Raw genomic sequence first — 27,045 nt, 5'->3', positions numbered from 1 at the left:
GCAAATTGATGCAGCCAGTAAGGAAAGCAGTATGGAGATTCCTTGGAAAATTGGGAATGGAACCACTGTTTAACCCAACTATCCCTCTCCTCAGTCTATACCCTAAGGACTTAAAAACAGCATACTACTGGGACATAGCCACAACAATGTTTATAGCAGTACAATTCACAATAGCTAAACTGTAGAAGCAACCTAGATGCCCTTCAGTAGACAAATGAATTAAAAAATGTGAGATTTATACACAATACAATATTAAAATAAAAGAGAATAAAATCATGAAATTCGCAGGTAAATGGATGGAGTTACAGATGATAATTCTAAGTGAAGTTAGCCAATCCCCAAAACCCAAATGCTAAGTGTTTTCTTTGAAGCAGGCAGATTCATAGTTGGATAGGGAATAGGGCATGTGAGGAATAGACAAACTCTAGATAGGTCAGAAGGGTTGAATGGGAAGAGAGAGCACATGGGGTTATAAATTATGGTGGAAAGTGAAGAACATTATTATCCAAAGTATAGGTATGAAGACATGAATTCCTGTGAATATACTATGTATACAACCAGAGATATGAAAAATTGAGTTCTATATGTGTAATAAGAATTGAAATGCATTCTGCTATCATATGTAAATAAAAATATTAGAATTGGGAAATATTATTAACACAATTATTCAATCCCAAATATATGGTGAATGCAATAATTCCTTTTTTTTTTTTGCAGGTTCTTTTCAGATTTTCTATTATGTAAAGTCCTTTAGTTGCCTGGTGGTAGGTTTTGTTTTTGAGAACACTTATCCTGAAACTCCTTCCTTGCAAGGAAAGGAATGATGTAAAAAGTCAAAAATATATATTTAGAGATCCACAATCTTTTCAGTACACTTAGAGTACTTTTACACTAGCAAATTCCCTTACTTATTTAAGAACAATGCAATTCTTGTGACTGAGTCCTTGAAGGCCTGTTTTACTTGCTTGTTCCTCAGTGTGTAAATGAATGGGTTCAACATGGGACTGATGGACGTAACAAGGACTGTCACCCCCTTGTTAATAGCCACTGAATCTTTTGCTGCAGGCTTAACATAAATGAAGATACAGCTCCCATAAGTTATGGAGACCACAATCATATGGGAAGAACAGGTAGAAAATGCCCTTTTCCTTTCTTGGGCAGAAGGGAATTGCAAAATAGTTATAATGATGTATACATAGGATAGAACTACACATATGAGAGTCATGATAAAAATTAACACAGAACAAATTATAACCATCTGCTCAATGAGCCATGTTTCTGTGCATGAGATTTTTAGGATGGGTTCTGCATCACAGGCAAAATGGTCAATAACATTAGAGTTGCAGAATTCCAGATTCAGGCCCAGGCTAAGTGGTGTATGACCAACAAAGCAGCTGTCCAGCAACAAAGGATGAGTCTTCTGCAAACCCTGGTGTTCATGATGGTCACATAGTGTAGAGGTTTGCAGATAGCTATGTATCGGTCATAGGACATGGTGGCGAGGAGAAAAAATTCTGTTGCACCAAAGAAATCAGTGAAAAATATCTGAATGGCACAACTGTTATATGTGATGGACTTATCCCCTGTTGATAAGCTGTACAAGTATCTGGGAATACAAGCAGTTGTGAATGAGATTTCTAAGAAGGAGAAGTTTTGTAGAAAAAAGTACATGGCAGTTTTGAGGCGTGCATCCAGCAAGGTGAGGGAGATGATTGCCAGGTTCCCAGTTATACTCAGCATGTAGGTGAGAAAGAGAAAGATGAAAATCACGACCTTCAGTTGTGGGTCATCTGTCAGTCCCAGCAGGATAAATGTTGTTATTGTGTGATTTCTCATAAGTGGACCCTGACTTCTATTTACTTTTCATTTAAAATTCAGAGATGTTTGTGTAGGATAGTAATTCACAGAGGAAGAACCTGGAAAACCCATTCACATGCATTTAACTATTTTGTTTACAAATATTGTCATTCACTAGTAGCATTGGTTCCATAATCATATATTTTTGGTCTTTTCAGGGTAGATTAAAAGATTCAAATTGCATTATCTATACCAATTCCAAAATGTTATGGTTGAATTCTGTTCTTATTTTTTTTATTTTGCCTGCATCTCAGATTTAATTTTCTCAAGGGTTAGATTTGACTACTAGTGTTTTCTGAGATTGGTTTTCCTTATTCATACTGTGAACAGGAAAGCTGAACCTTAAACTTTCTTTTTCATATTTATGTTTGCTTGAAGTCTTGTTATTAACACAATTATATCACACAGACAGTTAATTATACAGGCTCTCCTTCTGTGGCTGAGGATATCAAGTACACATGTGTTTTCTGTAAACAACTACTTCCTTACTTATTCCCCTGATTTTTCCTCATCATTTTCTATTTAAAATACTCCTATCCTATTGTGGTACATAAGAAAGAATATTTTGAAGATGAATTTATTGTATAGGATGATAATATAAGTTAGGTATGGAATATATACCTGATAAAAATCACATTTTTTATTTTTTTAATGTCTATAAGTGTGAAGCACAGCCCAAAATACTGTATTAGTATCCCAAAGTCTAAAATATATCAGTTTCAAACTATTACATATTTCTTCAACCATGATTTAATTTCACTGTGTCAGTTTCTTAGAGTAAAATGGAAAATCAAATATTACTCTTTATCCATATACTATGTGACAGTATATCATATAAAATATTATTAATGTACCTGTCTAATAATGAGTAATAATTATAATTTAACTACTTCAGTGCCCTGGTTCATAATTATTTTCCTTTTGTTGGTTACCATACATTCAATTTTTTTTATACTGAAATCCTGTTTTGCCCCCATGTTTTTAAATATATGAATTACATGACAGTTTATCAAATACCTCCCTTCTTCTGTTGAAGTTTAGGAAATTTGTACTATAATGTTATAATGTGTGTTTTCTTTATTTGCTTTTCCTAATTTTGAGACAGGGTCTAATAAATTGCCCAGGCTGGACTTGAACTTGTGATCCTCCTATCCCAGCCTCTCCAGTTGCCGAGATTATAGGAATGTGCCACCCTTCCCAGCTCAGAAGAATTTTAAACCACATATTATTTCTAGTAGCCTCTGTTAACTTGCTGATGGTTACATACATATTGAACCTGTCACCTTTTTGCTTTGTCATTTTTAGACATTTATTTTCTTGCTGGTGTCTATTATGTTGATAGTTCTTAGTGCTTCATTATTTCTTTCTGATAGATTATTTTCCTGAATTTCTCAGCTCTAAAAAGTTATTACTCTTTATGATCTCAATCGTATAATTAGATGTACCCCAAACACGACCAAAGTGAAAATCATGATTTTCCACACCCCTTTTTACTTCTCACTTTGTATTCTTTATACTCAAATTAGTATGTTCTAATTATTAAAACTTTACTACAGACTAGACATTGAAATAAACACTTCACATGGATTATCTGGAGTAATCTTCTCTTCAATGCTCTGCTTTTCTCTGTTTTATCTCTGTCCCTTAGTATCCAGTTTTACTGGAAATGTGCATATCAAGCCATTAGTTTCTAGTTTTTAGTTTCCAGAAATTTTTGTTGGAGATGTTACTACTTTTCACATGACACAAATTATGCTACCTTTTTATTGTTGCCTGATATAATCTTATAAATATCTGTACAATACACAAGATTAAAGCACGCTAAAAATACTGTTTAGTTAATACCACATTAATTTACATTTCTAAATTTTAATGAAATCAGGCAAGATTTATTTATTAGAGTCACATATGACCCAATTCTTAAAAAAGAAAATGATACAAATGACAGAATTTATTATACTTACCCTTCTGGCAATTAATCATAACCTTCTTCTATTAGTTGTTTACATGTATTTTTACAGACACAACTTTAAAATGTTGAGAATAAACTTGTATAATTTTTAGCAACTACTGATTGAATTTGGTCACTTCAACACTAACACTATCCTGGGAATACATGATTTTCTTGGATTTTCTCTTTTATAAATTGCACCAACTTTCTCAAAATAGATATAGTTCTATCATAAGCCCAGGAAATTATTATTTTTTTTTATTTTTAACTATCACTGAAAATCTGTTCAAGAGCACTCTTGGTACCTGTATAATAATTGATGTTCAGAACTCTTTTGCTCAGAGAAAGGGTTTTCCAGTTTGAAGCTAGATATTTATTTTATTTGCAAAATCTGCAACAAATTAATGAAAAAAATTCCTCTGTGACCCAGATTCAAAAACCACTAATGAATCATTTGTGTAATGAACTTGGGGAAAAACAATAATCTAACCTACCATAGTAACAATGGGGAACATGGACTTTAGAGACAGGAGAAAGCATGTGGATCATTAAAAGAGATTTGTAGGACAACTTTAAGAATCTCATTAAAAACAAAACCTAGTCCAGTTTTCTTTAATTAATTGTTAGCACACAAGGTAGCTAAAAGATCTCTTTTTCTGCTTTACCAATTTTTATGCAAACAATGAATTATACATAAAGATTTTAAAATATTACTCAGCTTTACTTTCTCAGAATGTTATTCTTATTACCCAAAACATAAAAATTCTTCAGACAAAACAAATAAATAATTTCAACAAACATGCCAAGATTCAACTGTGAGCATTCTAAAAGAAAGCAGTAATGTCAATTTCTTTTTGTGCACTAAATTATCTGATATATTTTAAGTTATGTTAAAAGCTAGTACCCCAGCCTTTCTGTGACTTCAAATCCACTGAAAGATCTTCACAACATAAAATTTCTTCTTTCATACAATTGATTTTATTATTCCCCCAGGAATCGAAATATAATAGAATGCATGACAATATTGTTAAGCTAATTTCTTAAAATACCACTAAGTATAAGGATATTTTTAAAGCTCACATTCAATAAATATATTTTTATTTGTATTAATTTGACAAACCCTAATTGTATGCAGTAATGGCATGCAATATGTTTTGATGTATATTTACAATGAGGACTGATCAAAATATGCTAATTAGCATATCCATTGAAGGGTTATAGAAAATAATATTTCTAAAAGAAAGCACCCCAAGAAAAAAATTAAGGGACATGTGGCTCTGGAGTAGGGAGAGAAATTAGCCAAACATTAAGAATAGATGTCAGGTGCTTTTACTATATACAAGACAAAGACTGTTTGAGATGATGGGTATATTAATTTTCTTGATTTTAGTAATCATTTTATCATGTTTATCACGTTGTTTACTTTAAATACATACAATAAAACCAACAAAATGATACATAAAATAATAAATGTATATGTATAATAAATTGAAACTATACATTCACTGAAAGCAGCAATTAAAAATGAAATGCAGGAAGCATATTAATGTTATAATCAATATAGCATAAATTCAACTTTGGTTTCAACACTGATACATTCAATTCCTCTTGTTGGAGATATTTTTCTCTTTTATTTTCTGTTATAATGATCCAAATATTTCTTGTGTCATATTTATTGTGGAGAAAGGTGTACTCTCAAGATATTTGAAATTATTCATACTCAAGGACAAAAACTAAACTGACAAAATTTTCTTTCAATACTGACAATCTACTAAAAGATACAGACAGAGACAAAATGTTATAATAGTAGAGATACAGGATGTTTCTGCATGGTGACTCTTTGGGGTTTGAGCATGTAGGATTTTGATTGGACAGGGAAAATTTCTTAGAAGGAGTAAATTTGATTTTGAGATCCGAGACATAAAAATTAGAAAAAATTTTTGAACATATAACCATCATATAGAAAAGATGAGGGACAAAAAAATTAGAAAAATGTAAATTCAAATGCCATTGGGATGGGAGAATTAGTTTCAAATGATGAGCGACATGAGCTTTTTGTGGGGGGAATCTGGTAAACAATTTATACACTTATATTATACTGCTGTTTATTTCCTGAAAATATAGTACTATATTTATAGCTTTTCATATTCCTTTTAGAAAATTATCTAAATTTTAAAGATATTATATATTTGGCTGCATTTACTTCCTTGATTTCTTTTATTTTATATTTTTTCCCTGTGTTTTTGCTTATTTCACTAACATTTTTGGGTAGATATATTAATATAGCTATCCATATCTGGCAGATATTTTTGTAGTATGAAAACATTCTAATTTCTCAAAATAGCATTTTTTAACCTGATTTCTTTTAACTTCCTTTTTTATTGAGAAAAGCCTATCCTATTTAATATTTTGGCTTTATTAATTTGATATAATTTACATCTCACAATATTCAACTATTAGCATTTTAGAGGTTTTTCTCATATTGAAAGGTTTGTAATTCCCTTTCATGACAAAACAATAATTCGTGATGCAATTAAAGTTTTTTGTTTTTATTATTTAAATTTACTTTATAAACTAACACATAAAAACATAAAAAAGTATACATATTTATGGGGTACAACATGATTCTTCAATACATGTATACATTGTATAATATTCTAATCAGGGTGAAAATAATCTGTCTTTGCAAACATTTATCATTTCTTTATGACTGAAACATTCAAGATCCTTTATTCTAGCTTTTTGAAATATCTGACATATTAATGTTATCTGAAGTCACTCTTCCAGGCAGTAGCACAGCAGAACTTCTTACTCCTATCTGTAACTTACTACTTATCAATTTACCTTTCCCCATTCTACTTTCCCCAACCTCTTGCAATTGCCACTCTACACACAACTTCAATGAGATGTATTATTTTATATTTCACACATAAAGTACTTGTCTGTCTGTTCCTGGCTTATTTCTGTTTGTATCTCTCTTCTTTTGGACTGAGGATTGAAGTAGGAGCACTTAACCACTGAGCCACTTCTCCTGTCATTTTTATTTTGTATTTTGGAGACATAGTCTCTCTCAATTCCTGAGGGTCTCACAAGTACTGAAACAGGTCTCAAACTTATGATCCTCCTCCCTCAGCCTCCTGAGTCACTGAGATTACAGGCATGCACCACTGCCCAGCTTATTTCTCTCTTTTTTTTTTTAGAATAATTTTTTTATTCAGACCACAATTTGGAAAAGTTATAGTCTTTAAAATATTCCAGAGTCTACTATGAGGAGGAATGAGTACTAGGTAATAAACATTGAAACAACAGCATATAGTGCTTTGGTGTGTTATGCTAAATAACTTTTCATTTGTTTCATTAAACCCATCTTTTCTCCATTTGGGCAGAGTTTATAGTAAATGATGACATTTGTCGTAAGGGTGGTTGGTTAAATGGGAATGGCTGTGCTTCTGAACCATGCTCACGTTACCTTCTAGGCATCACGGAATACTTAGATATTCTATTTCTCTTAATGCAATTGTTTCTACTTTCATCTATGTTCTTGCAAATAACAAGAGTTTTATTTTATGTCTGGGAAGTATTCCAATGTGTATATATACCACGTTTTCTTTATCCATTCTTCAGCTTATAATCACTTAGCTTGCTTCTTCCATTTCTTGTTTTTATTTCTGAGTGTGCATAAGAGGATTATTTTTATTCTGATTTTTTTGTCCTCTGTTTGTAGGACCTAGAATAGTAACTACCGTAAAGAAAGTACCAAATACATATTTATTAGTTGAATTAATGAATGATTCATTTGGACATTTTGGATTGGAAGAAACAGTGGTGATGATTATTTGTTCTGTTGTCCCTGAAAATGTAAAAAATGACAAGATGTTTATATCTATTTTATTTTCTTTTATCTTATTTTTTGGTCTTCAAATTTGAAAATGAAGCAAGGATTTAAAATTTTGAAAGCTATTAACATGCCTATTATGAAATGAAATGTTCTTAAAAGAGTCTTTTGGAGAAGATGCCACTGGATGAGGATGAGCAAGAGCGTATTGAAAAAGTTAACTTGCCAGCAGACTTCGGGAAATTCACCAAACTTGTTCATCAATTTCATGTCCCTTATTTCTTGAAAAACATAAAAATTCTTTTGACTGAGTCCTTGAAAGCCTGTTGTACTTGCTTGTTCCTTAGTGTGTAATTGAAGGGGGGTTCAGCATGGGAGCAATGGAAGTAGTGAGGACAGTCACTCCCTTATTAATGGCCACTGAGTACTTTGCTGAAGGTTTAATGTAGATGAAGATGCAGCTGCCATAGGTGAGGGAAACCACAATCATGTGGGAAGAACAGGTAGAAAAGGCATTTTTCTATTGCTGGGCAGAAGGGAATCTTAAAATTTTCTTTATGATGTAAATGTCGGACAGAACTACACAGGAGTGACATAATGAGGGTCAGTACAGCACAGATGATAATGGTCTGTTCCATAAACCAAGTATTTGTGCAAGAGTTTTCAGAGGGGAAATGCGTCATGAAGAAAATGATCAATGATATTCAAATCAAAAAATGCCAGATTTAGGCCCAGGCTGAGTGGGAGGATTAAAAGGAACAGATCAGCTACTCAACAACAAAAGACAAGTCTCCCTCAGACTCTAGTACTCATGACAGTCACATAATGCAGGGGCTTGCAGATGGCCACAGAGCGAACATAGGACATGGCAACCAGGAGAAAAAATTCAGTTACCCCAAAGTTGACAGTAAAAAATACTTGACTGACACAGACATTGTAGGTAATCATCTTGTCACCTGTTGCTATGTTATATAAGTATCTGGGAATGCATGCAGAGGTGAATGAGGTCTCCAAGAAAGCAAAATTTTGTAGGAAATAGTAGATGGCTATTTTAAGGCAGGGATTCACTAAGATGAGAGAGATAATAGTCATATTTCCATTTATGCTTAACATGTAGGTAAGAAATAGAAAGATTAAAATCTGAACCTGCAGTTGTGGATCATCTGTCAGTTCCAGTAGAATGAAAATTGTTACAGTATTGTTAGCATTGTTGATTCCTGACTTCTGTTAAATCTACAGGTAACATTTAGAGACAGTTTGCTACAGAGTATTTATCAGTTTTACCTCTATCATTTAGGTTTTTTCTTATTCACAATGGTTTTAAAAAATATTTCATGCTTACATTTGAGAACTATTTACCTTTGAAGTGTGTATTTAAATGTTTTGTGTGTGTATTTGTATATATGTGTATATCTATGTTTATAGGCATATGCTCTAAAATAACAAATCACTTAATTTTTAGATAAAAGAGATTACATTTCTAAATGAATTTTATCATGATTAAAAAAATGTGATAATCTCAATGGTTTGTTTTGAAATTTAATAATGAAACATATTATTTGATGTTTTCAAACTCCCCAAACTTCCTCTGATTAACTTGGGATATTCCTAAAGCAAATTCTAAGTGATTTGTGAATCGCTGTGAAGTAAGAAAAATATTAATTCTGTTTTGTTTTCAGATACTATTTGTTTGACCTATATGTCAGATCTACATGTAAAGCAACACTCTTCAAGTTTGGCTAGCTGTCATTTATTCTGAAATACTTCATATATTGGTTTTTCTAAGCCCTCTCAAAATATCACTTTTTTTTAAGTACCTGTTTCCTCATTTCAAGTCAGAGTTATTAATCTCTTCCCTGTGCTACTTCAGTCATAACACATTTTTTTTAGTAACTCAATGGCACCTATCCCACAAAAGTCATTCTAATTTCCCAGTAATTTACTCATTAAATTAACTATTTGAATTAACTTTTTTCAAAATAGATTCTTATAGTTATACACTTCCATTCTGAGTTTGCATACAGCCATGTATTTTGTACTCATAAAATTAATATTTATGAATTGGAATAAATACTTAAAAGTGAAAGACCTTGATTTATAATTCAAAAGAAAACTGTCAGAATGTTCATTATTTTTTAAAAAATATTTTAGTTATCAATGGACCTTTATTTTATTTATTGATATGTGGTACTGAGAATTGAACCAAGTGCCTAACACTTGCTGGGCAAGCACTCTGCCACTGAGCCACAACCTCACCCAGAATGTTCATTATTATCTTAAAATAAATATCTTGAAATTTTGGTAAGTTAAATAATAATACAAAATCCTTTATCCCCTCAATAAATAATTTTATTTGTACATTTTAATGGAAATATTTCTTTATTAATTTTACTAAGATAAGTAATTTAACATTATGTTGGCATTAGTCTATGATTAGACTTTTTAAAAGGTCAATATCATTTACACATGAAATATGTTCTTAAACAGAATTTTGCAGTCTTTTTCTGAATAAGTAAAAATAAATATTTTTCTAAATTTTATATTATTATTAAATTATTTTCTATAATTTTATATTATATTTTATATTATTATCCTTACTGCTCTCTTTCCCCAAGCATGTCATAATCCCTACATTCAGATATTTTTACAAATTTATACTCATTTTCTTAAGATAGTCATAACATAAAATTTTTAGTAACAGATTCTCTTTTATAAACTTATTTGTTGGGTTACTTTTACATTCAATTTACAGTATTATTTATTCAAAGCTGAATTGGGATTTCTATTGTAGTCAAAGTACTTGAGATATTATGGCTTTTGATTCAGAGTGATATCTCAGAAAATGAATTTGTAGGTGGTCCCTGTACTTACATTTTTATCAAAGAGTTGAAGAGTTGGTATTAATTCTTCCTTGAGTTTTTGTCAAATTCACCTTCAAAATCATTATATATTGGGCTTTTATTTTTTTAGGGAAGTTTTGACTACTACTTCCATCTATTTGTAATTAGTTTGTTCAGGCTATTCTTGATTCAGCATTGGTAGAGTACAAATTTTTCTAGGAATCTGTCCAGTTCCTCTAAGTTATTCCATTTTTGTAGCATATAATTTTTATAACAGTTCATTATGATTTTTTTCCTGAGGTATCTGTTTTCTTTTTCATTTCTGATTTTATTTATTTCATTCTTCTCTCCTCTTATTCTTAATTAGACTGCCCTAGAATATGTTGTTTTTCTATTTTGAAGAAAATAACATTTTGTTTGAATAATGTAAAACATTGTACACACTTCCTAAAGGTGAAAAGGAACAACAAACTCTTTCTTTGATTCAGTAGAATTATTCTTTCTAAAATGATGAAATTTCTGATATTTTACTAAAAATTTTTAAAAAAGTAAATGAAACACCTAGAAGATTTTTCTCAATGGATATAATTAAAAATGAAAGCATTGATATAGATTATATAATATGTGAAATTTTTCATATAATAAAAAGATGATCATAGGAAAATATGAACTTTTAAATATGTATTACTGGGCAAATTGATAAACAATTTAGAAAGATAAAATTAGTTCATTTCTTACACCTTACATAACAATCAACCCCAAATGGCTTAGGGAATCTAAATGTAAAAAATGAAAATAAATGGTATAAAAGAAATTGTGAGCAAATTTCTTTTTGAATTTCTGTCTGATACATAGAACATAAATGATCCATATATTTATAGAATGTGATCTGAAATATTGGTACTTATATTATGAAATATTTAGGTAAGTGTAAACACATAAATCTCCTCAAATATTTTTCATGCCTTTATGATGAAAACATTCAATAACCTTTCTTTCAGATTTTTGAAATATACATTGCATTGCTGTCATCTGTATTCACCCTACTGTGCAATAGCAAAGAACTTCTTACTTCTATCTAATTGTGTCTTCATTCCCAATGATAAACCAGTACTCATCCCTCCTTCTTCCTTATTCTTCCCAGTTCTGTTAACTATCATTTTACTCTGGTTTTCATGAAATAAATGTTTTTAGATTCCATATTAGTGATATCACATAGTGCTTGTCTTTCTGTGCCTAGCTTTTTCCACTTAACAAAATGACCTCCTATTCTATTCATGCTTTTTCAAATGACAAGATTTTATTGCCCCTGAGGTTGAATAGTTTTCTAGTGTGTGACTATGCCACATTTTCTTTATTGTTCATCATTTGATGAACACCTAGGTTGTTTTCATTTGTTGGCTAATGTGAATAGTCTCCAATAAACAGGAGTACAGATGTTCCTCTGACCTACTGATTTCATTTTCACTGAATATGTGCCCATCAGTGGGATTGCTGGAGCATATGACATTTCTATTTCTAGTTTTAGAGAATCTTGTATACTGTTTTCCAAGTGGTCCTAATTCACATTTCCATCGTTCTGTTCTCTCCACATCTTCAGTAACACTTGGTGTCTTTTGTCTTTTTGATGATAGTAAGGTAATATTGTGGTTTTGATTTGCAATTCCATGATAACTTGTCATGTTGAGGATTTTCTTATATTTGTGTTGGACATTTGTTTGTTTTCTTTTCATGAATATATATTTAGGTTAATTTCACATAATTAAAATCACGTTTTATGCTAGTTTTTATTTTAATTAATTTATTTTTTCATTTTTTTGACATTGAGTTATTTAAGTGCCTTATATAATTGAATATTAATCCCTTGTCACATGTAGGCTTTACAAAAATCTCCCATTAAAGAAAAGCCAAGGATAAGATACATGGTTTAGCTGCTCTATTTCACCAAACATTTAAAAGAGAACTAATACTAATTGTTCCTAAATTTTTCCAAAAAATTAAAGAGAAGAAAATTCTTACAAATTTATTCTATGCAGCCACTATTATACTAACACCTAAGCCAGACAAGGATGTACACACGTGCGCGCGCACACACACACACACACACACACACACACAAATACACAGAGAAATCTATATGCTATGTCCTTGATAAATATAGATTCAAAATTATTGACCAAATACTAAAAACCTGAATCCAATTAAATTAAAAAATTATTCATCAGGCTAAGCTTGTGATTCAGTGGTAGAATGCTTGCCTAGCATGTATGAGGCACTGGGTTTGATTCTCAGCACCATATAAAAAAGTGAATAAATAAAATAAAGGTATTGTGTCCATCTACAACTAAAATATATTTTAAAAAATTATTTAGCATAATCAAATGTCATTTGTCCTAAAGATGCAAGGATTATTGAACATGTGAATTAATAAATAATAAAAATATATTAATAAATATGTCATCATATTGAAGGACAAAAATATAATAATTTCAATACATACAGAAGAGGCATTTGATGAAATTTATTATCCCTTTATGATGAAGACTTTTAACAAATTAGGTTTTGAAGGAAAGTAACACCAACATAATAAAGGCTGTGTATAACAAGTCATAAGCTAACATCATTGTCTATGGAGAAAAGCGGAAAGGTTTCTAAGATCTGGAACAAAATGAAGATGGCTATTTCCCTGATTTTATTCAACATAATACTCAAAGTCGGAGCCAGAGCATTCGGCAATAAAAGAAGTAAAGTGCATTCAAATTAAGAAGGAGGAAGACAAATTGTCTATGTTGGCAGATTACATGATCTTCCTAAACATTCCACCAAGAAACAAATAGAATTAATAAGTGAATTCAGCAAAATTGCCCAATAGAAATCAGTATATAATACAGTTCAATTTCTATAGGTCATTGGTGAATTATCTAAAACCAAGAGAGAATTTCCATTTGCAATAGTTATAAAAATACAAAATATATAAGAATAATCTCACAATAAAAACTACAAACATTAATGAAAGAATCAAAGATGAAAGACACAAAAATGAAAAGACATTCCATGCTTTTGAATTAGATGAATCAAAAGTTAAGATGTTCATATTACCCAATGTGATCAACAGACCCAATGCAATTTCTATCAAAATATCAATGGCATTCTTCACAGAATTAGAAAAAAATCCTAAAACTCACATTCAACCACAGAAGACCCTAAATAACCCAAACACTTTTGAGCAAAAGGAAAAAATCAGGAGACATTACATTACCTGACTTTAAAATATACTGCAAAGCTATAGTAATCAAAAGAGCATGGTATTTGGGAAAAGAAAAAAAACCAGATGCACAGACCAGTGGAACAGAATAGAAAGCCGAGTAAAGCAACCCACACACCCACAGCCACTGATTTATGATAAAGATGCTAAGAACATGTGTTGGGGAAAAGATATCCTTTTCAATAAACAATGCTGGTAAAATTTAATATACAAATGCTGAGGAATAAAGCTAAATTCCCATCTCTTATCAATCCTAAAAACTAAGTCAAAGAGAAAGAAAGATTTAAATGTGAAACCTGAAATTAGAAAACAACTAGAAGAAAATACAGGGGAAATCTTTAAGTCATTGGAATGGGCAAGGATTTTTGGACAAGACCCAAAAGCATAGGACACAAAAGCAAAAGCAAATTAATGGAATTATATTTTAAAAAAAGCTATTCAACATACGAAACAGTTAATATGGTGAATTTCTTTTTATCTTTGATATAAGAAAGGGTTTTTACCTGTTTATCAAATACAGGCACAATAAAAATGATCAATACATTTAAAGAAGCTAAAATAAAGTGTGTTTTTTTTGTTATTGTTTTTTAGTACGAGCACATAGACACAATCTCATAAACAGATTCAAATCACATTCAACCTAGGAGAAAATACTTGCAACATTTCAAGGATACAAAGATGATATTAATGATATATAAATAACTCTTAAAAGGTGTAAGAAAATAAAAACTTGGTAGAGAAAAGTAGCGAAAGATGTATATAAACAATTCACAATTATATAGGAAATGACTTTTTGACTTGTGAAACGATATTCAATCACACATATAATTAGAGAAATACAAAGGAAAATAATTTTCTGTTACCATGTTCAACCTGTAAGATTGCCAATACTTTATAATGACAAAAACCTCTTCTGATGTTAAGGTTATTGAGAAACAAGAACACTAATAATAGACTGTTAATGGGAGTGGAAACACTGTGTGTAGAAAATGATTTAACATTGCTAACTTAAAATGAATGGCATTTACTTTTGACTCAGAAATTCCAATTTTAGGAATTTATACTGACATTATGACCTCCAATATTATATAATTTCTTTTTTATTAAAAAATTATAAAAATGCATGTCCATGATTTTATTCATGGTTGCACTCTAATTGACAATATTGAAAACAAACTATTAGCTAAAAATGAGAGCAATTAAATATGTTATGACAGATCCTTATAAAGAAGGACGATGCAGCCATAACAAATTTGAAATATCTCCAAGAATAGATGTGGTGTGTTTGACAGGATATTATTATTTAGTGAATAAACCAAAAGGAATCATGATATCTGTAGTATATAAAATTTAGCTTGAATTTAGTTAGTTTACAGAGGCTATATTTTTTTCATTTTATATTCTCAGTTTTCATATCAACTTAAAAATATTTTTCTTTCTGTTTCTAAATCCTAAACTATGTATCTGGGAATGGGCGAGTACTAGGCAATGAACTAGGAGAGCAATGTACACAGAATTCCTGGAAGCAAAATTAGAACATATAAAAGTGTGTGTGTGTGTGTGTGTGTGTGTGTGTGTGTGTAGAAAACACTTCTGTAATTCAAAAATTGGCAGTCCCTTAGGAAATAATAACGTTTTGGGATCTCAGTTACCCTGAGAGTTCTTTGTTCTTGTTAGATGTTTTCCTGTAAGGAGACATAAATCCTTCACGGTATCAAAAGATGGTTAATTTTCATATTTCATTGCATATCACATTTAGGAAGGGTCAGATAGTGGGTTATAGCAAATTTTAGGAAAGAAGGTAATTTGATAAATTTCCTGAAAACATGTAGTACATGAAACAAAAATAATCTTTATTAAATAACGTTTAAATCAATCATACGTTTTATGTAGATTTAAGTGCTTAGGGAGAAAAACTGATCATCAGTGTTCTCTGTTCACCAAGATGCTGAGTTAAGTATGGAACTACAGTGGGTTGGTCCAGATAATGTATACAATAATCTGTATTAAACTATTAAATGGTTAGTGTTTTAACTACTAACTATACTTTAACTTGTAGATATTGGTGAAATATTATAGATAAGATAAATAATGATTTAAAACTGACAAGCCTTTTAAATTTTAATTTTTATGTGGTATCCACTATTTTCAAAAAAACTGCATATAATTGCATTTATTGGTCTGTGTTCACATGATCTTATATTATTTTCCCTCATAACATATGTTGTAAAGATACATGGTATGTGTGATTGTTGAATCTGGACAAATCAACAATTTAATATGAGGAAATTCTATTTTATTATATAATTGAACATTTATATCGGTGTTCTCATTGGGATCATTTGTATAAATGAGATAATTTTATAATATATACTTTCACAATCATCTGATTGTGATAAGGAACTCTGGACGTGGATCACTGCTCTTTCCATTGGTTTATGCTTTTATTAAGATGATTAAATAAGGGAACTCTAAATATTTACTCTTTTTAACCAAATTATTTTGGAGCCATTGCTTTTCTTTGGCTTTTATCTTGCTTCATCTGCCTAACATAACTTGTCTCATTTTTTCATCTCTTTCTAAGGCCCATCTAAGAGGCAAACACTTAGATATCTCCTTCTTTAAATTCCTGTAGAGAACACTGGGAAGACCTCTCATTTTTTGTTTAGTTTTTTTTTTTTTTTTTCCGTACGAGTATCAATAATTCTTTTTAGGATGAGTGTCGATAATTTATCTTCTAGTTAAAACTTATATGAAAACTTGAGAGTAAAACTTTTAGACAACTGTGTGATTTTAAAGCTATAACTTCTGAAAATTATCTCTATTAATCTGACCCCTTGCACTGAATGTAAGCCTGGGCAGAGTGTTTTAATGTTTTGTTCTACAGAACAAATGCAGAACATTGAGAATAGTAATTGTTACATTTATAGTTCTAAATAGGCCCAAAGTTACAGTTATTAACATAGTTGCTTGTTTGCCTGACATTTCCATATCATTATTTTGCGAAGGCTGTAGATGCTATCCAAAATTTATCTGAATACCAGTCCAACAATGCAGTGTAATTTTGAAATTCATCACATATTTTCCCCCTCTAGATCATTCTGACTTAAAGTGTACTCATGATTGCAGTCTACACATTAGGGAATAAGCAAAGAGGTATGTTTTAATAATATAAGCATACTATGTTTTAAAAATTCTTCCCTTATTACTTCTCTATATAATTATCTTTCTGAATTTTATTGATTCATTTTTTTCCTTAAAATCATTCATCTAACTTTTAAAAAGTGTCCTTTGTCTTTAGGTTTCTATAACCCTTCTATTCTTCTCATGATGTAGTTCCCTTCTAATGACATATCACAAACACCTTTTTATATTTATCTGCTTCAATAAAACTTTAGTGTCCATTGCACACCACTGGATCTTATTTGTTTTTAGAGCTATAACTAGAAGAAAAACATTATCTCCTTCTCTACCAGCATACTACCTGAAATTCATAAATGAGCATTGCATAGCTCTATCTGAAACATAATTTTGCTAACCATAACTTGAGTACTAGCTATCACTGTTATTAGATAGAGCTTTCCTTCTACTCTCACCATTAAGACATGATAAAAGACACAACATGGTAATGGGAAACCATACAATAGTGACAGTGTTTATATTAGTGAATTCAAATGACCCACATTTGAATGTTGTGTTATTTATTTTCCAGCTTCACAAATATTTGTTAAGCACTGCTTTGATCTGATCATCCCCTCACTCACCCTGCTGTATATTCACTGGATTCTCATATATTTTTTCTTTCTTAGAAATTTCCTATACTATTATATGTATCCATAAATTTCTAGTTATTTTGGCTACTTGGAAGAAAACTATTTCGTGTAATCATTGTGTCACCTGAATGATAATTTGCTTGATCACACAAGCTAGGTATGGTGGTGAACGCCTATAAATCTAGCAGCTGGTGGGGGGCTGAGCCAGGAGGCTTCTGAGTTCAAAACCAGCATCACCAACTTACTGAGTCCCTAATCAACTCAGTGAGACTGTGTCTCTAAATAAATAAAGTGTGTGGGGAGGTGCTGGGGATGTGGCTCCATGGTTAAGTACCTCTCAGTTCAATCCCCAAGACAAAAAAAAAAAAATCAAATACTTGAAAACCTATTGTCATAAAGTATTTGAAAGATTAGTTATAGATTAACATGAGTCAAATTGAGGAAATACATTTCAAATGACTATTAAATGTCCTATAAACTGGTGAGTAGGTCACACTAAGTTCTAGAAAAGGCAGGATCTCTCAGTGTTCTCATAAAGATGAAGTGTGGATTATGTTCCTTGTGATGAAATCTAAGCTGATTTGAGAAATATTTGTGAATTGGTAAATTTTTGAAAATGGAGTTTTATATAGCTGAAAAGGAAGAACTAACTTCTTACTCATGATATTAGTTTTTATTTTCTGTAAACTTGATAGGACAAAAGAGAAATGAAGAATCAATCAGTGGAGATAGAGTTCATTTTACTTGGACTGACAGATGACCCTGTGCTACAAATTGTGATTTTCCTGTTTCTATTTTTCAATTATATCTTGAGCCTGATGGGAAACTTAACCATCATCTGCCTCACCCTGCTGGATCCCCGCCTCAAGACTCCAATGTATTTCTTCCTCCGAAATTTTTCCTTCTTGGAAATTTCCTTCACAACAGTCTGCATTCCACGGTTCCTGATAAGCACTCTCACTGGAGACAGAACAATTTCCTATAATTGTTGTGCAACTCAATTATTCTTTTTTTTCCTACTAGGGATTACAGAGTTTTACCTCCTTGCTGCCATGTCCTATGACCGCTATGTTGCCATCTGCAAACCTCTGCATTACCCAGTCATTATGAACAGCAGGGTGTGCTACCAACTGGTGCTCAGCTCCTGGGCAGCTGGATTCTTAATTATCTTCCCCCCTTTGCTCCTTGGACTCAAACTGGATTTCTGTGCTTCCAAAGTGATTGATCACTTTCTGTGTGACACTTCCCCCATCCTGCAGATCTCTTGCACAGATACACATTTAATAGAATTGATGGCCTTTGTCTTAGCTGTGTTAACACTTGCCCTCACATTGTTATTAGTGATCCTCTCCTACACATTCATCATCAAAACCATTCTCAAATTCCCTTCTGTTCAACAAAGAATGAAAGCCTTTTCCACCTGCTCCTCACACATGGTAGTTGTGTCTATTACTTATGGAAGTTGTATCTTTATGTATATGAAGCCATCAGCAAAAGAAAGGGTGACTTTAACTAAAGGTGTAGCTGTGCTCAATACCTCTGTTGCCCCTTTGCTCAACCCTTTCATTTACACTCTGAGGAACCAGCAGGTGAGAGAAGCTCTCAAGCATGTGCTCCAAAGGTTTTGTTCTTTTGAAAACAACAAGGCAGAGTTTAGACATAAATAAAAGTTTTTCCTTTGGAATCAAAATAATTACAAATAAGTTATTTGTAAACATAAATAGATGTCATTTGGAGTAAAAATAATTGAACACCAGGCTTTGGTTCTTACTTCATAGTCTCTGAACAATAAAGATGATACTAACCCATGAAAGAAATTCAACCTACAATTCATTATATAAATTTTTATGTTGGTTTGGAGAAATATTTACATATTTAAAGCATGTGTATAAAAACATTTCCATCTGCCATTGAATCAGAGTATATACAATGATGATCTTTAGTAACTGTTCTGAATGCCTGTCATGCCAATTCTGAAATTGTATCAGAAATGTTTGAATTACATGTCTGACTTCTTTTGTTCAAAATAGCAAAGTTCACCCATGCTATTGCATGCATCCACAGCTTCTTCTTTATGCTGTTGTGATTTAGCAGCATGTCTCCTGTCCTTTCGATAGTTTTTCCTCCCTTACTCCAATATTGTGATATTTTACTTTCTGAGGAATCTCTCCACAAAACGGAATCTTTATTTTTCTTGGTGTGAAAAATGAATAAATTGAATGCCAATCCCTGAAAATTATCCTTTCATATGTCCTTTTGAAATAAAATCTGTCAAAGGGGAATTAATAGGAATGGACTATCTCCTCATGTCTTGCTGATTTTATTCCTCAATTCCCATCTTCCAGAGAAGCTTAAGAAATTATCCCTTAAGTAAAAAAAAAAAGAAAGATACCTGTAGAGAAATTCATTCCACATTTTGTTTCTCTCCTTATGACCCCCTTTAGCTGAAACTATACTTGAGTTATTTGTTTTTATAATTCAGTAGACTCCAAGATTCATCTTGCTTTTAAAGACCTGAGGGAGCCAAAAGCCAAAGTGTGAGTGTTGACAACAAAATGTCGAGGAAATTAATACTGAAAATTTCAGGTTGGAGCCATGCAGAAAAGGTATAGAAAATGTGAGTGGAAAATGGCAATGAACTTTAGTAATTTCTTGGAGAGTGCTTATGAAAACTTTAGCAGCAAAGTAGGTAATTCTCAAATACTTAAGGAGAAGATACTCTGGATATCATGTTAACTCAGCAGCCTGACTACACCTCTGGAGAATAATAACCTTTGCTTCTCTCTAACATCCAATTTTTGTACAATGTCCTTTCATGGTTTTAATTTACCATTATGAGAAGGAAACTCTGGGAAATGTCTTCTTAGTTGGTCCTCTACTGTTAGTGAACAACTAGGAAAGTCATGTGTGATGTTGACTCAGCAACCTATAATTCAATGAAGATTTAATGACTAAAGCATGGTATCAGAGAATGCAAAGCACTGCTTCTATCACTGGCTCTGCTCAAAGAGTGGCACATGCCTGTAATCCCAGTGGCTCAGGAGGCTGATGCAGGAGAATCTTGAGTTCAACACTAGCCTCACTAAAAGCAAGGAACTAAGCAGCTCAGTGAGACTCTAAATAAAATACAAAATAGGGATGGGGATGTGGTTTAGTGGTCAAGTGCCCCTGAGTTCAATCTCATTACTCTTCTCTCCCCCCCCCAAAAAAAAGAGTGATATCAGTGTTGTGGACAGGTGGGGAGGGATAAGAAGTATTTTTCATCTTGTTACTCAATTTTCTCCCATAATATAGGGCTGTTTGAAGTTCCTGTCCATTACAAATGCTTAAGTCCATGAAATCTACTAATGTTGATGTCCTGGTTGGTAAGCATGATTTTACAGGGCAAAGTAGATAATTTCTGATGTAGTGAAGAATCAGGAAAAAAGAGCAACCTACATAAGAAAATATATTACTATTAAAGCAATTTAATTTTGCCAATCTAAAACAGGTCTATGTTTTATGATCTCTATATATCCCTGTAGAACAATATCTCTACTCCAAGTTCTTCTAGGACAAATATTTCTTAGTCATTGAATTACAATCCCTAGGGAAAAAAAAACTATGCTCATTCATTCTTTCATTTATTACTTCTCCAAACAGTTATCTAAGAACATGTATTGTACTAGACAAAATAGACATGCTCCTGGACTTTGAATAAAGATAGTTTCATTGACAGTGGAATGAGGTTTATAAAATAAAATGCATAGGACAAGAAATATATTTGAATGCATGTATGATTATATCAAAATTAACTGCAGTATTATGTATAGTTATGGTGCACTACAAAAACATTTAATAAACAAGATTGGCCTTAAATTGATAACTTCTTAATACTGTGATAGATGTATTCCTTATGAAACTGTTATCTATTTCTGTAAATATAAAATTATTAGATATTAAATGCTTAGCATATGACCTTGCATAGCATAAGCTTTCAAGATTAAGATTTTTTGGACATTTCAAGAAATTTAGGATACTAGCTGTGAAAAAAGGCTCTGAATATGGCCTGCTGTTGCTTCTCAGTCTGGGCCATTAGATCTTCTCTAAGTGAACCCAAAGCTTCAGGTGACTTTATTATAGGCCTCCTCCACTATCTTGATCTCAAGATAGGTGAAGAGCACTATTTCAATCTAAGTTTTGGTTTTTTTTTGTACCACAGATTGAACCCAGAGGCATTTTACCACTGAGTTACATCTCCAATCTTTTTTTATTTTTTTTTTTGGTACTTTGAACAGGGTCTCACTAAGTTGCTTAGTACTTTGCTAAGTTGCTGAGGTAGGCTTCAAACTTGTGAACCTCCTGACTCAGCCTCCTTAGTTGCTGGTTACAGGTGTACACCACTGTGCCTGGCTGCAATCTAAACTTCTTGAAACAGAATTTCTAAGAACTCACTAGTCATTAAGTTCACTGATTTCCATTCATAAACACCCAGTGCTTGTCATATCAGGGATTTAGAACAGTAAGAATATAATTAATAGTGTTAACTAATCTTGGAGTTAGGGCATGAACTGGGTCCACTGAAAAAATGTGGGAAGTTTGGACTAAATTGCAAAAGTGATGAAAAGAGAAGTCATCAGAATCAGAACTGGAGACCAAATTGGAGTTAGTGTTGTAGAACAACTGAAAATATTAGTGGCCCCAAAATTCCTATATTAGATAGAGCTTCTCCACATCCCTAACACCTTTTACTCTATTCCCCTTCTTGCCTGGTCAGTATTACTAGGTGTTGATCTAAAAAGTGGCATAATTTACATATTTCCATTACAATTGTTTATATTGAATTATGTAAGCAAAATTTAATTTTTTCCAGAAAATCTCAAATTATACTAGTGTGTCACAACACTTAAGTTTTTATCCAATAGTTCCTTTAGTTGTTAACCCATAAGTAAGTTTCATTTGCATAGTATTAATCTTATATTGATAAGATGCATTGACAAAACATTTTTAAAATGTTGATAGTTGGAAATGTTAACAGCAAGGTAGTTTGATCATTTTACACCTTACATCTATATTGAATTATTGAATTATAACATTATATCTCATATAGTTGTACCATTAAAATAATAATTAATAAAAAGGTATGTTGCATTGAGATTCTTTCATTATGGCTGTTAAAAACAGCCAGGTGTGGTAGTGCTTAGCTGTAATCCTAGCCACCCTGGATGCTGAGGCAGGAAATCCACAATTTTGAGGCCAGCCTTAGCAACTGAGCAAGGTACTAAGCAACTTAATGTGATTCACTTTCACTTTCAAAATAAAAAAGGGCTTTGGGATATAGTTCATTGTTAAAGTGCATATGGGTTCAATCCCTGGTAGAAGAAGAAGAAGAAGGAGGAGGAGGAGGAGGAGGAGGAGGAGGAGGAGGAGGAGGAGAAGAAGAAGAAGAAGAAGAAGAAGAAGAAGAAGAAGAAGAAGAAGAAGAAGTTGTCTAGATTGCAATAATGCCCCTTACCGATTATGAGATCAACAGATTGAAAGCCTTAAATAGATGGAGATACAGCTTCCATAAATTTACATTGGGTTGTAGTCATTTATATGGCTAATTTATATACATTCAATGTTTTTCAATTTCTTTTTTGTTGTTGTTGTTGGTGCAGGGATTGAACCCAGGCCGTTGGGCATGCTAAGCAGGCACTCTACCTACTAAGGTATATCCCCTACCCCTCACATTGTTCACTTTTAAAATAATTTTATAGTCATCTAATAATTATAATTTCTCGACAGCTAAAGGTTAATTATAGATAAGTCATAAAACAAAATAAATATATAGATATATGAACATTTGCCTTGCAAATACAAGTCTTTCAAGAATTTTGGGGTCTGGTGTTGTGGTTCAGTGGTAGAGCACTTCCCTACCATGTGTGAAGCACTGAGTTCAATCCTCAGCACCAATAGAATAAATAAAATAAAGATCCATCAAAACTAAAAAATAAAAAAAAATTAGAAAAAGAATCTTAGCATCTTACATCATGTAAATTCTATTAAACTTAGTTCATTTGCCCTGTGACTTTCAGAGTATTCAAACTCAAAAGGACAGGAAATTAGTGGGTTTTTTATTTATTTCATCCCCACTGCCTGAAATGGTGCCATGCTTTAGAAAAGGCTTTCAATATTAGAATTTTATATAAAATCAAAGGCCGTGAACCAAAGTCATTTCTGCATATCACTGACCAATCATCAGAAAGAGAAAGAAGGAAAATTACACCATTTTCAATAGCCTAAAAAATAAAATACTTGGGGATCAATTAAATGAAAGAGGTGAAAGATATAAATAATGAAAATTACAGAACCCTGAAGAAAGAAATCAAAGAAGACCTTAGAAGATGGAAAGATCTACCTTGCTCTTAGATAGACAGAATTAATATTAACAAAATGACCATACTTCCAAAAGCAGTATACAGATTTAATGCAATTCCAACCAAAATCCCAATGACATTCCTCATAGAAATAGAAAAAGCCATCATGAAATTTATCTAGAAAAATAAGAGACCCAGAAAAGCTAAACCAATCCTTAGCAAGAAGACTGAAGCAGGTGGCATCACTATACCAAACCTTATAGAGCAATAGTAGCAAAACAGCATGGAATTGGCACCAAAACAGACTGGTAGGCCAATGGTACAGAATAGAGGGCACAGAGACTAACTCACAGAACTACAATTATCTTATATTAGACAAAGATGCCAAGAACATGCATTGGAGAAAATATAGCCTCTTCAACAAATGGTGCTGGGAAAACTGGAAATCCATATGCAACAAAATGAAATTAAACCCCTATCGCTCACCAGGCACAAAACCCAACTCAAAATAGATCAAGGACTTAGGAATACAACCAGAGACCCCATGTCTAATAGAAGAAAATGTAGGCCCTATTCTCCATCATGTGGGATTAGGCCCCAACTTCCTTAATAAGAGCCCTGTGGCACAAGAATTAAAATCAGGAGTCAATAAAAGGGATGGACTCAAACTAAAAAGTTTCTTTTCAGCAAAAGAAACAATGTGTGAGATGAATAGAGAGCCTACATCTTGGGAGCAAATCTTTACCCCTCACACATCTGATAGAGCACTAATCTCTAGAGTATATAAAGAACTCAAAAAGCTAAACACTGAAAAATCAAATAGCCCAATAAATAAATGGTCCAAGGGCCTGAAGAGACACTTCTCAGAAGATGATGTACAAGAAATTAATGAATACATGAAAATATGTTCATCATCACTAGCCTTAGAGAAATGCAAATCAAAACCACTCCAGTCAGAATGGCAGCTATTATGTGTACAGACAACAATAAGTCTTAGTGATGATGTGGGGAAAAAGATACATTCATACACTGCTGGTGGAACTGCAAATTGATACAGCCAATATGGAAAGCATTTTGAAGATTCCTTGGAAAATTGGAAATGGACCCAAGATTTAACCCAGCTATCCCTCTCCTCAGTCTATAACCTAGGAATTAAAAACAGCATACTACAGGGACACATCCACATCAATGTTTATAGCAGCACAATTCACAATAGTTAAACTTTGGAGGCAACCTAGATGCCCTTCAAGAGACAAATGGATTAAAAATGTGGGATATATACACAATGCAATATTATAATAAAAGAGAATAAAATCATAAAATTTACAGGTAAATGGATGGAGTAAGAGAAGATAATGCTAAGTGAAGGTAGCCAATCCCAAAAACGCAAATGCTGAATGTTTTCTTTGATATAAGGAGGAAGATTCATAGTTGGATAGGGAACAGGGGCATGGGAGGAATAGAGGAACTCTAGAAAGGGAGTGGGGTTGAATGGGAAGGGAGAGCGCATGGACTTATAAATGATGGTGGAATTGGAGGAACATTATTATCCAAAGTACAGGTATGAAAACATGAATAGGTGTGAATATACTATGTATACAGAAAGAGGTATGAAAAATTGTGTACTATATGTGTAATAAGAATTGTAATGCATTCTGCTGTCATATATAAATAAAAAATATTAGAATTGAGAAAGTCTATCAACGCAATTACTCAATCCCAAATATGTGGTGAATGCATTGACTGTTTTTTTTTTGCAGGTTCTTTCAGATTTTCTATTATGTGAAGTCCTTTAGTTGCCTGGTGGTAGGTTTTGTTTTTGAGAACACTTATCCTGAAACTCCTTCCTTGCAAGGAAAGGAATTATGTAAAAAGTCAAAAATATATATTTAGAGATCCACAATCTTTTCAGTACACTTAGAGTATTTTTACACTAGCAAATTCCCTTACTTATTTAAGAACAATGCAATTCTTTTGACTGAGTCCTTGAAGGCCTGTTTTACTTGCTTGTTCCTCAGTGTGTAAATGAAAGGGTTCAACATGGGACTGATGGACGTAACAAGGACTGTCACCCCCTTGTTAATAGCCACTGAATCTTTTGCTGCAGGCTTAACATAAATGAAGATACAGCTCCCATAGGTTATGGAGACCACAATCATATGGGAAGAACAGGTAGAAAATGCCCTTTTCCTTTGTTGGGCAGAAGGGAGTTGCAAAATAGTTATAATGATGTATACATAGGATAGAACTACACATATGAGAGTCATGATAAAAGTTAAAACAGCGCAAATTATAACCATCTGCTCAATGAGCCATGTTTCTGTGCATGAGATTTTTAGGATGGGTTCTGCATCACAGGCAAAATGGTCAATAACATTAGAGTTGCAGAATTCCAGATTCAGGACCAAGCTAAATGGTGGGAGTATGACCAACAAAGCAGCTGTCCAGCAACAAATGATGAGTCTTGTGCACATCCTGGTGTTCATGATGGTCACATAGTGTAGGGGTTTGCAGATAGCTATGTATCGGTCATAGGACATGGTGGCGAGGAGAAAAAATTCTGTTACACCAAAGAGATCAGTGAAAAATATCTGAATGGCACAACTGTCATATGTGATGGTCTTATCCCCTGTTGATAAGCTGTACAAGTATCTGGGAATACAAGCAGTTGTGAATGAGATTTCTAAGAAGGAGAAGTTTTGTAGAAAAAAGTACATGGCAGTTTTGAGGCGTGCATCCAGCAAGGTGAGGGAGATGATTGCCAGGTTCCCAGTTATACTCAGCATGTAGGTGAGAAAGAGAAAGATGAAAATCACGAACTTCAGTTGTGGGTCATCTGTCAGTCCCAGCAGGATAAATGTTGTTATTGTGTGATTTCTCATAAGTGGACCCTGACTTCTATTTAATTTGCATTTCAAATTCAGAGATGTTTGTGTAGGATAGTAATTCACAGAGGAAGAACCTGGAAAACCCATTCACATGTATTTAACTATTTTGTTTACAAATATTGTCATTCACTGGTAGCATAGGTTCTATAATCATATATATTTGGTCATTTCAGGGTAGATTAAAAAATCAAATTGCATTATCTGTACCAATTCCAAAATGTTATGGTTGCTTCCTTATTATTGCATTCTGTTCTTATTTTTTATTTTACCTGCATCTCAGATTTAATTTTCCCAAAGA

The 27,045-nt window shown here is 32.5% G+C and overlaps 2 protein-coding genes and 2 pseudogenes across 2 annotated transcripts; 1 reads left to right on the top strand and 3 right to left on the bottom strand.

Annotated features, from left to right (window-relative positions):
• Positions 1–904: 904 nt before the first annotated feature.
• On the bottom strand, positions 905–1,836 carry LOC144254968 (olfactory receptor 6C2-like; annotated as a pseudogene).
• Positions 1,837–7,918: 6,082 nt separating this feature from the next.
• LOC144254993 (olfactory receptor 6C2-like) lies at positions 7,919–9,472 on the bottom strand (annotated as a pseudogene).
• An 8,753-nt stretch (positions 9,473–18,225) lies between these two features.
• On the top strand, positions 18,226–19,188 carry LOC113177441 (olfactory receptor 6C6-like). The gene has a single exon (XM_026381971.2). It carries the CDS (start codon positions 18,229–18,231, stop codon positions 19,186–19,188), a length of 960 nt encoding a protein of 319 aa, XP_026237756.2. The 5' UTR covers positions 18,226–18,228.
• A 6,617-nt stretch (positions 19,189–25,805) lies between these two features.
• LOC144254957 (olfactory receptor 6C2-like) lies at positions 25,806–26,741 on the bottom strand. The gene has a single exon (XM_077799006.1). The coding sequence runs from the start codon at positions 26,739–26,741 to the stop codon at positions 25,806–25,808; it is 936 nt and encodes a 311-aa protein (XP_077655132.1).
• Between the last annotated feature and the right edge of the window lie 304 nt (positions 26,742–27,045).

Source organism: Urocitellus parryii, chromosome 5 (assembly GCF_045843805.1).
Source record: "Urocitellus parryii isolate mUroPar1 chromosome 5, mUroPar1.hap1, whole genome shotgun sequence".
Classification (NCBI taxonomy): domain Eukaryota; kingdom Metazoa; phylum Chordata; class Mammalia; order Rodentia; family Sciuridae; genus Urocitellus; species Urocitellus parryii.
This window is presented reverse-complemented; position numbering and strand designations above follow the sequence as displayed.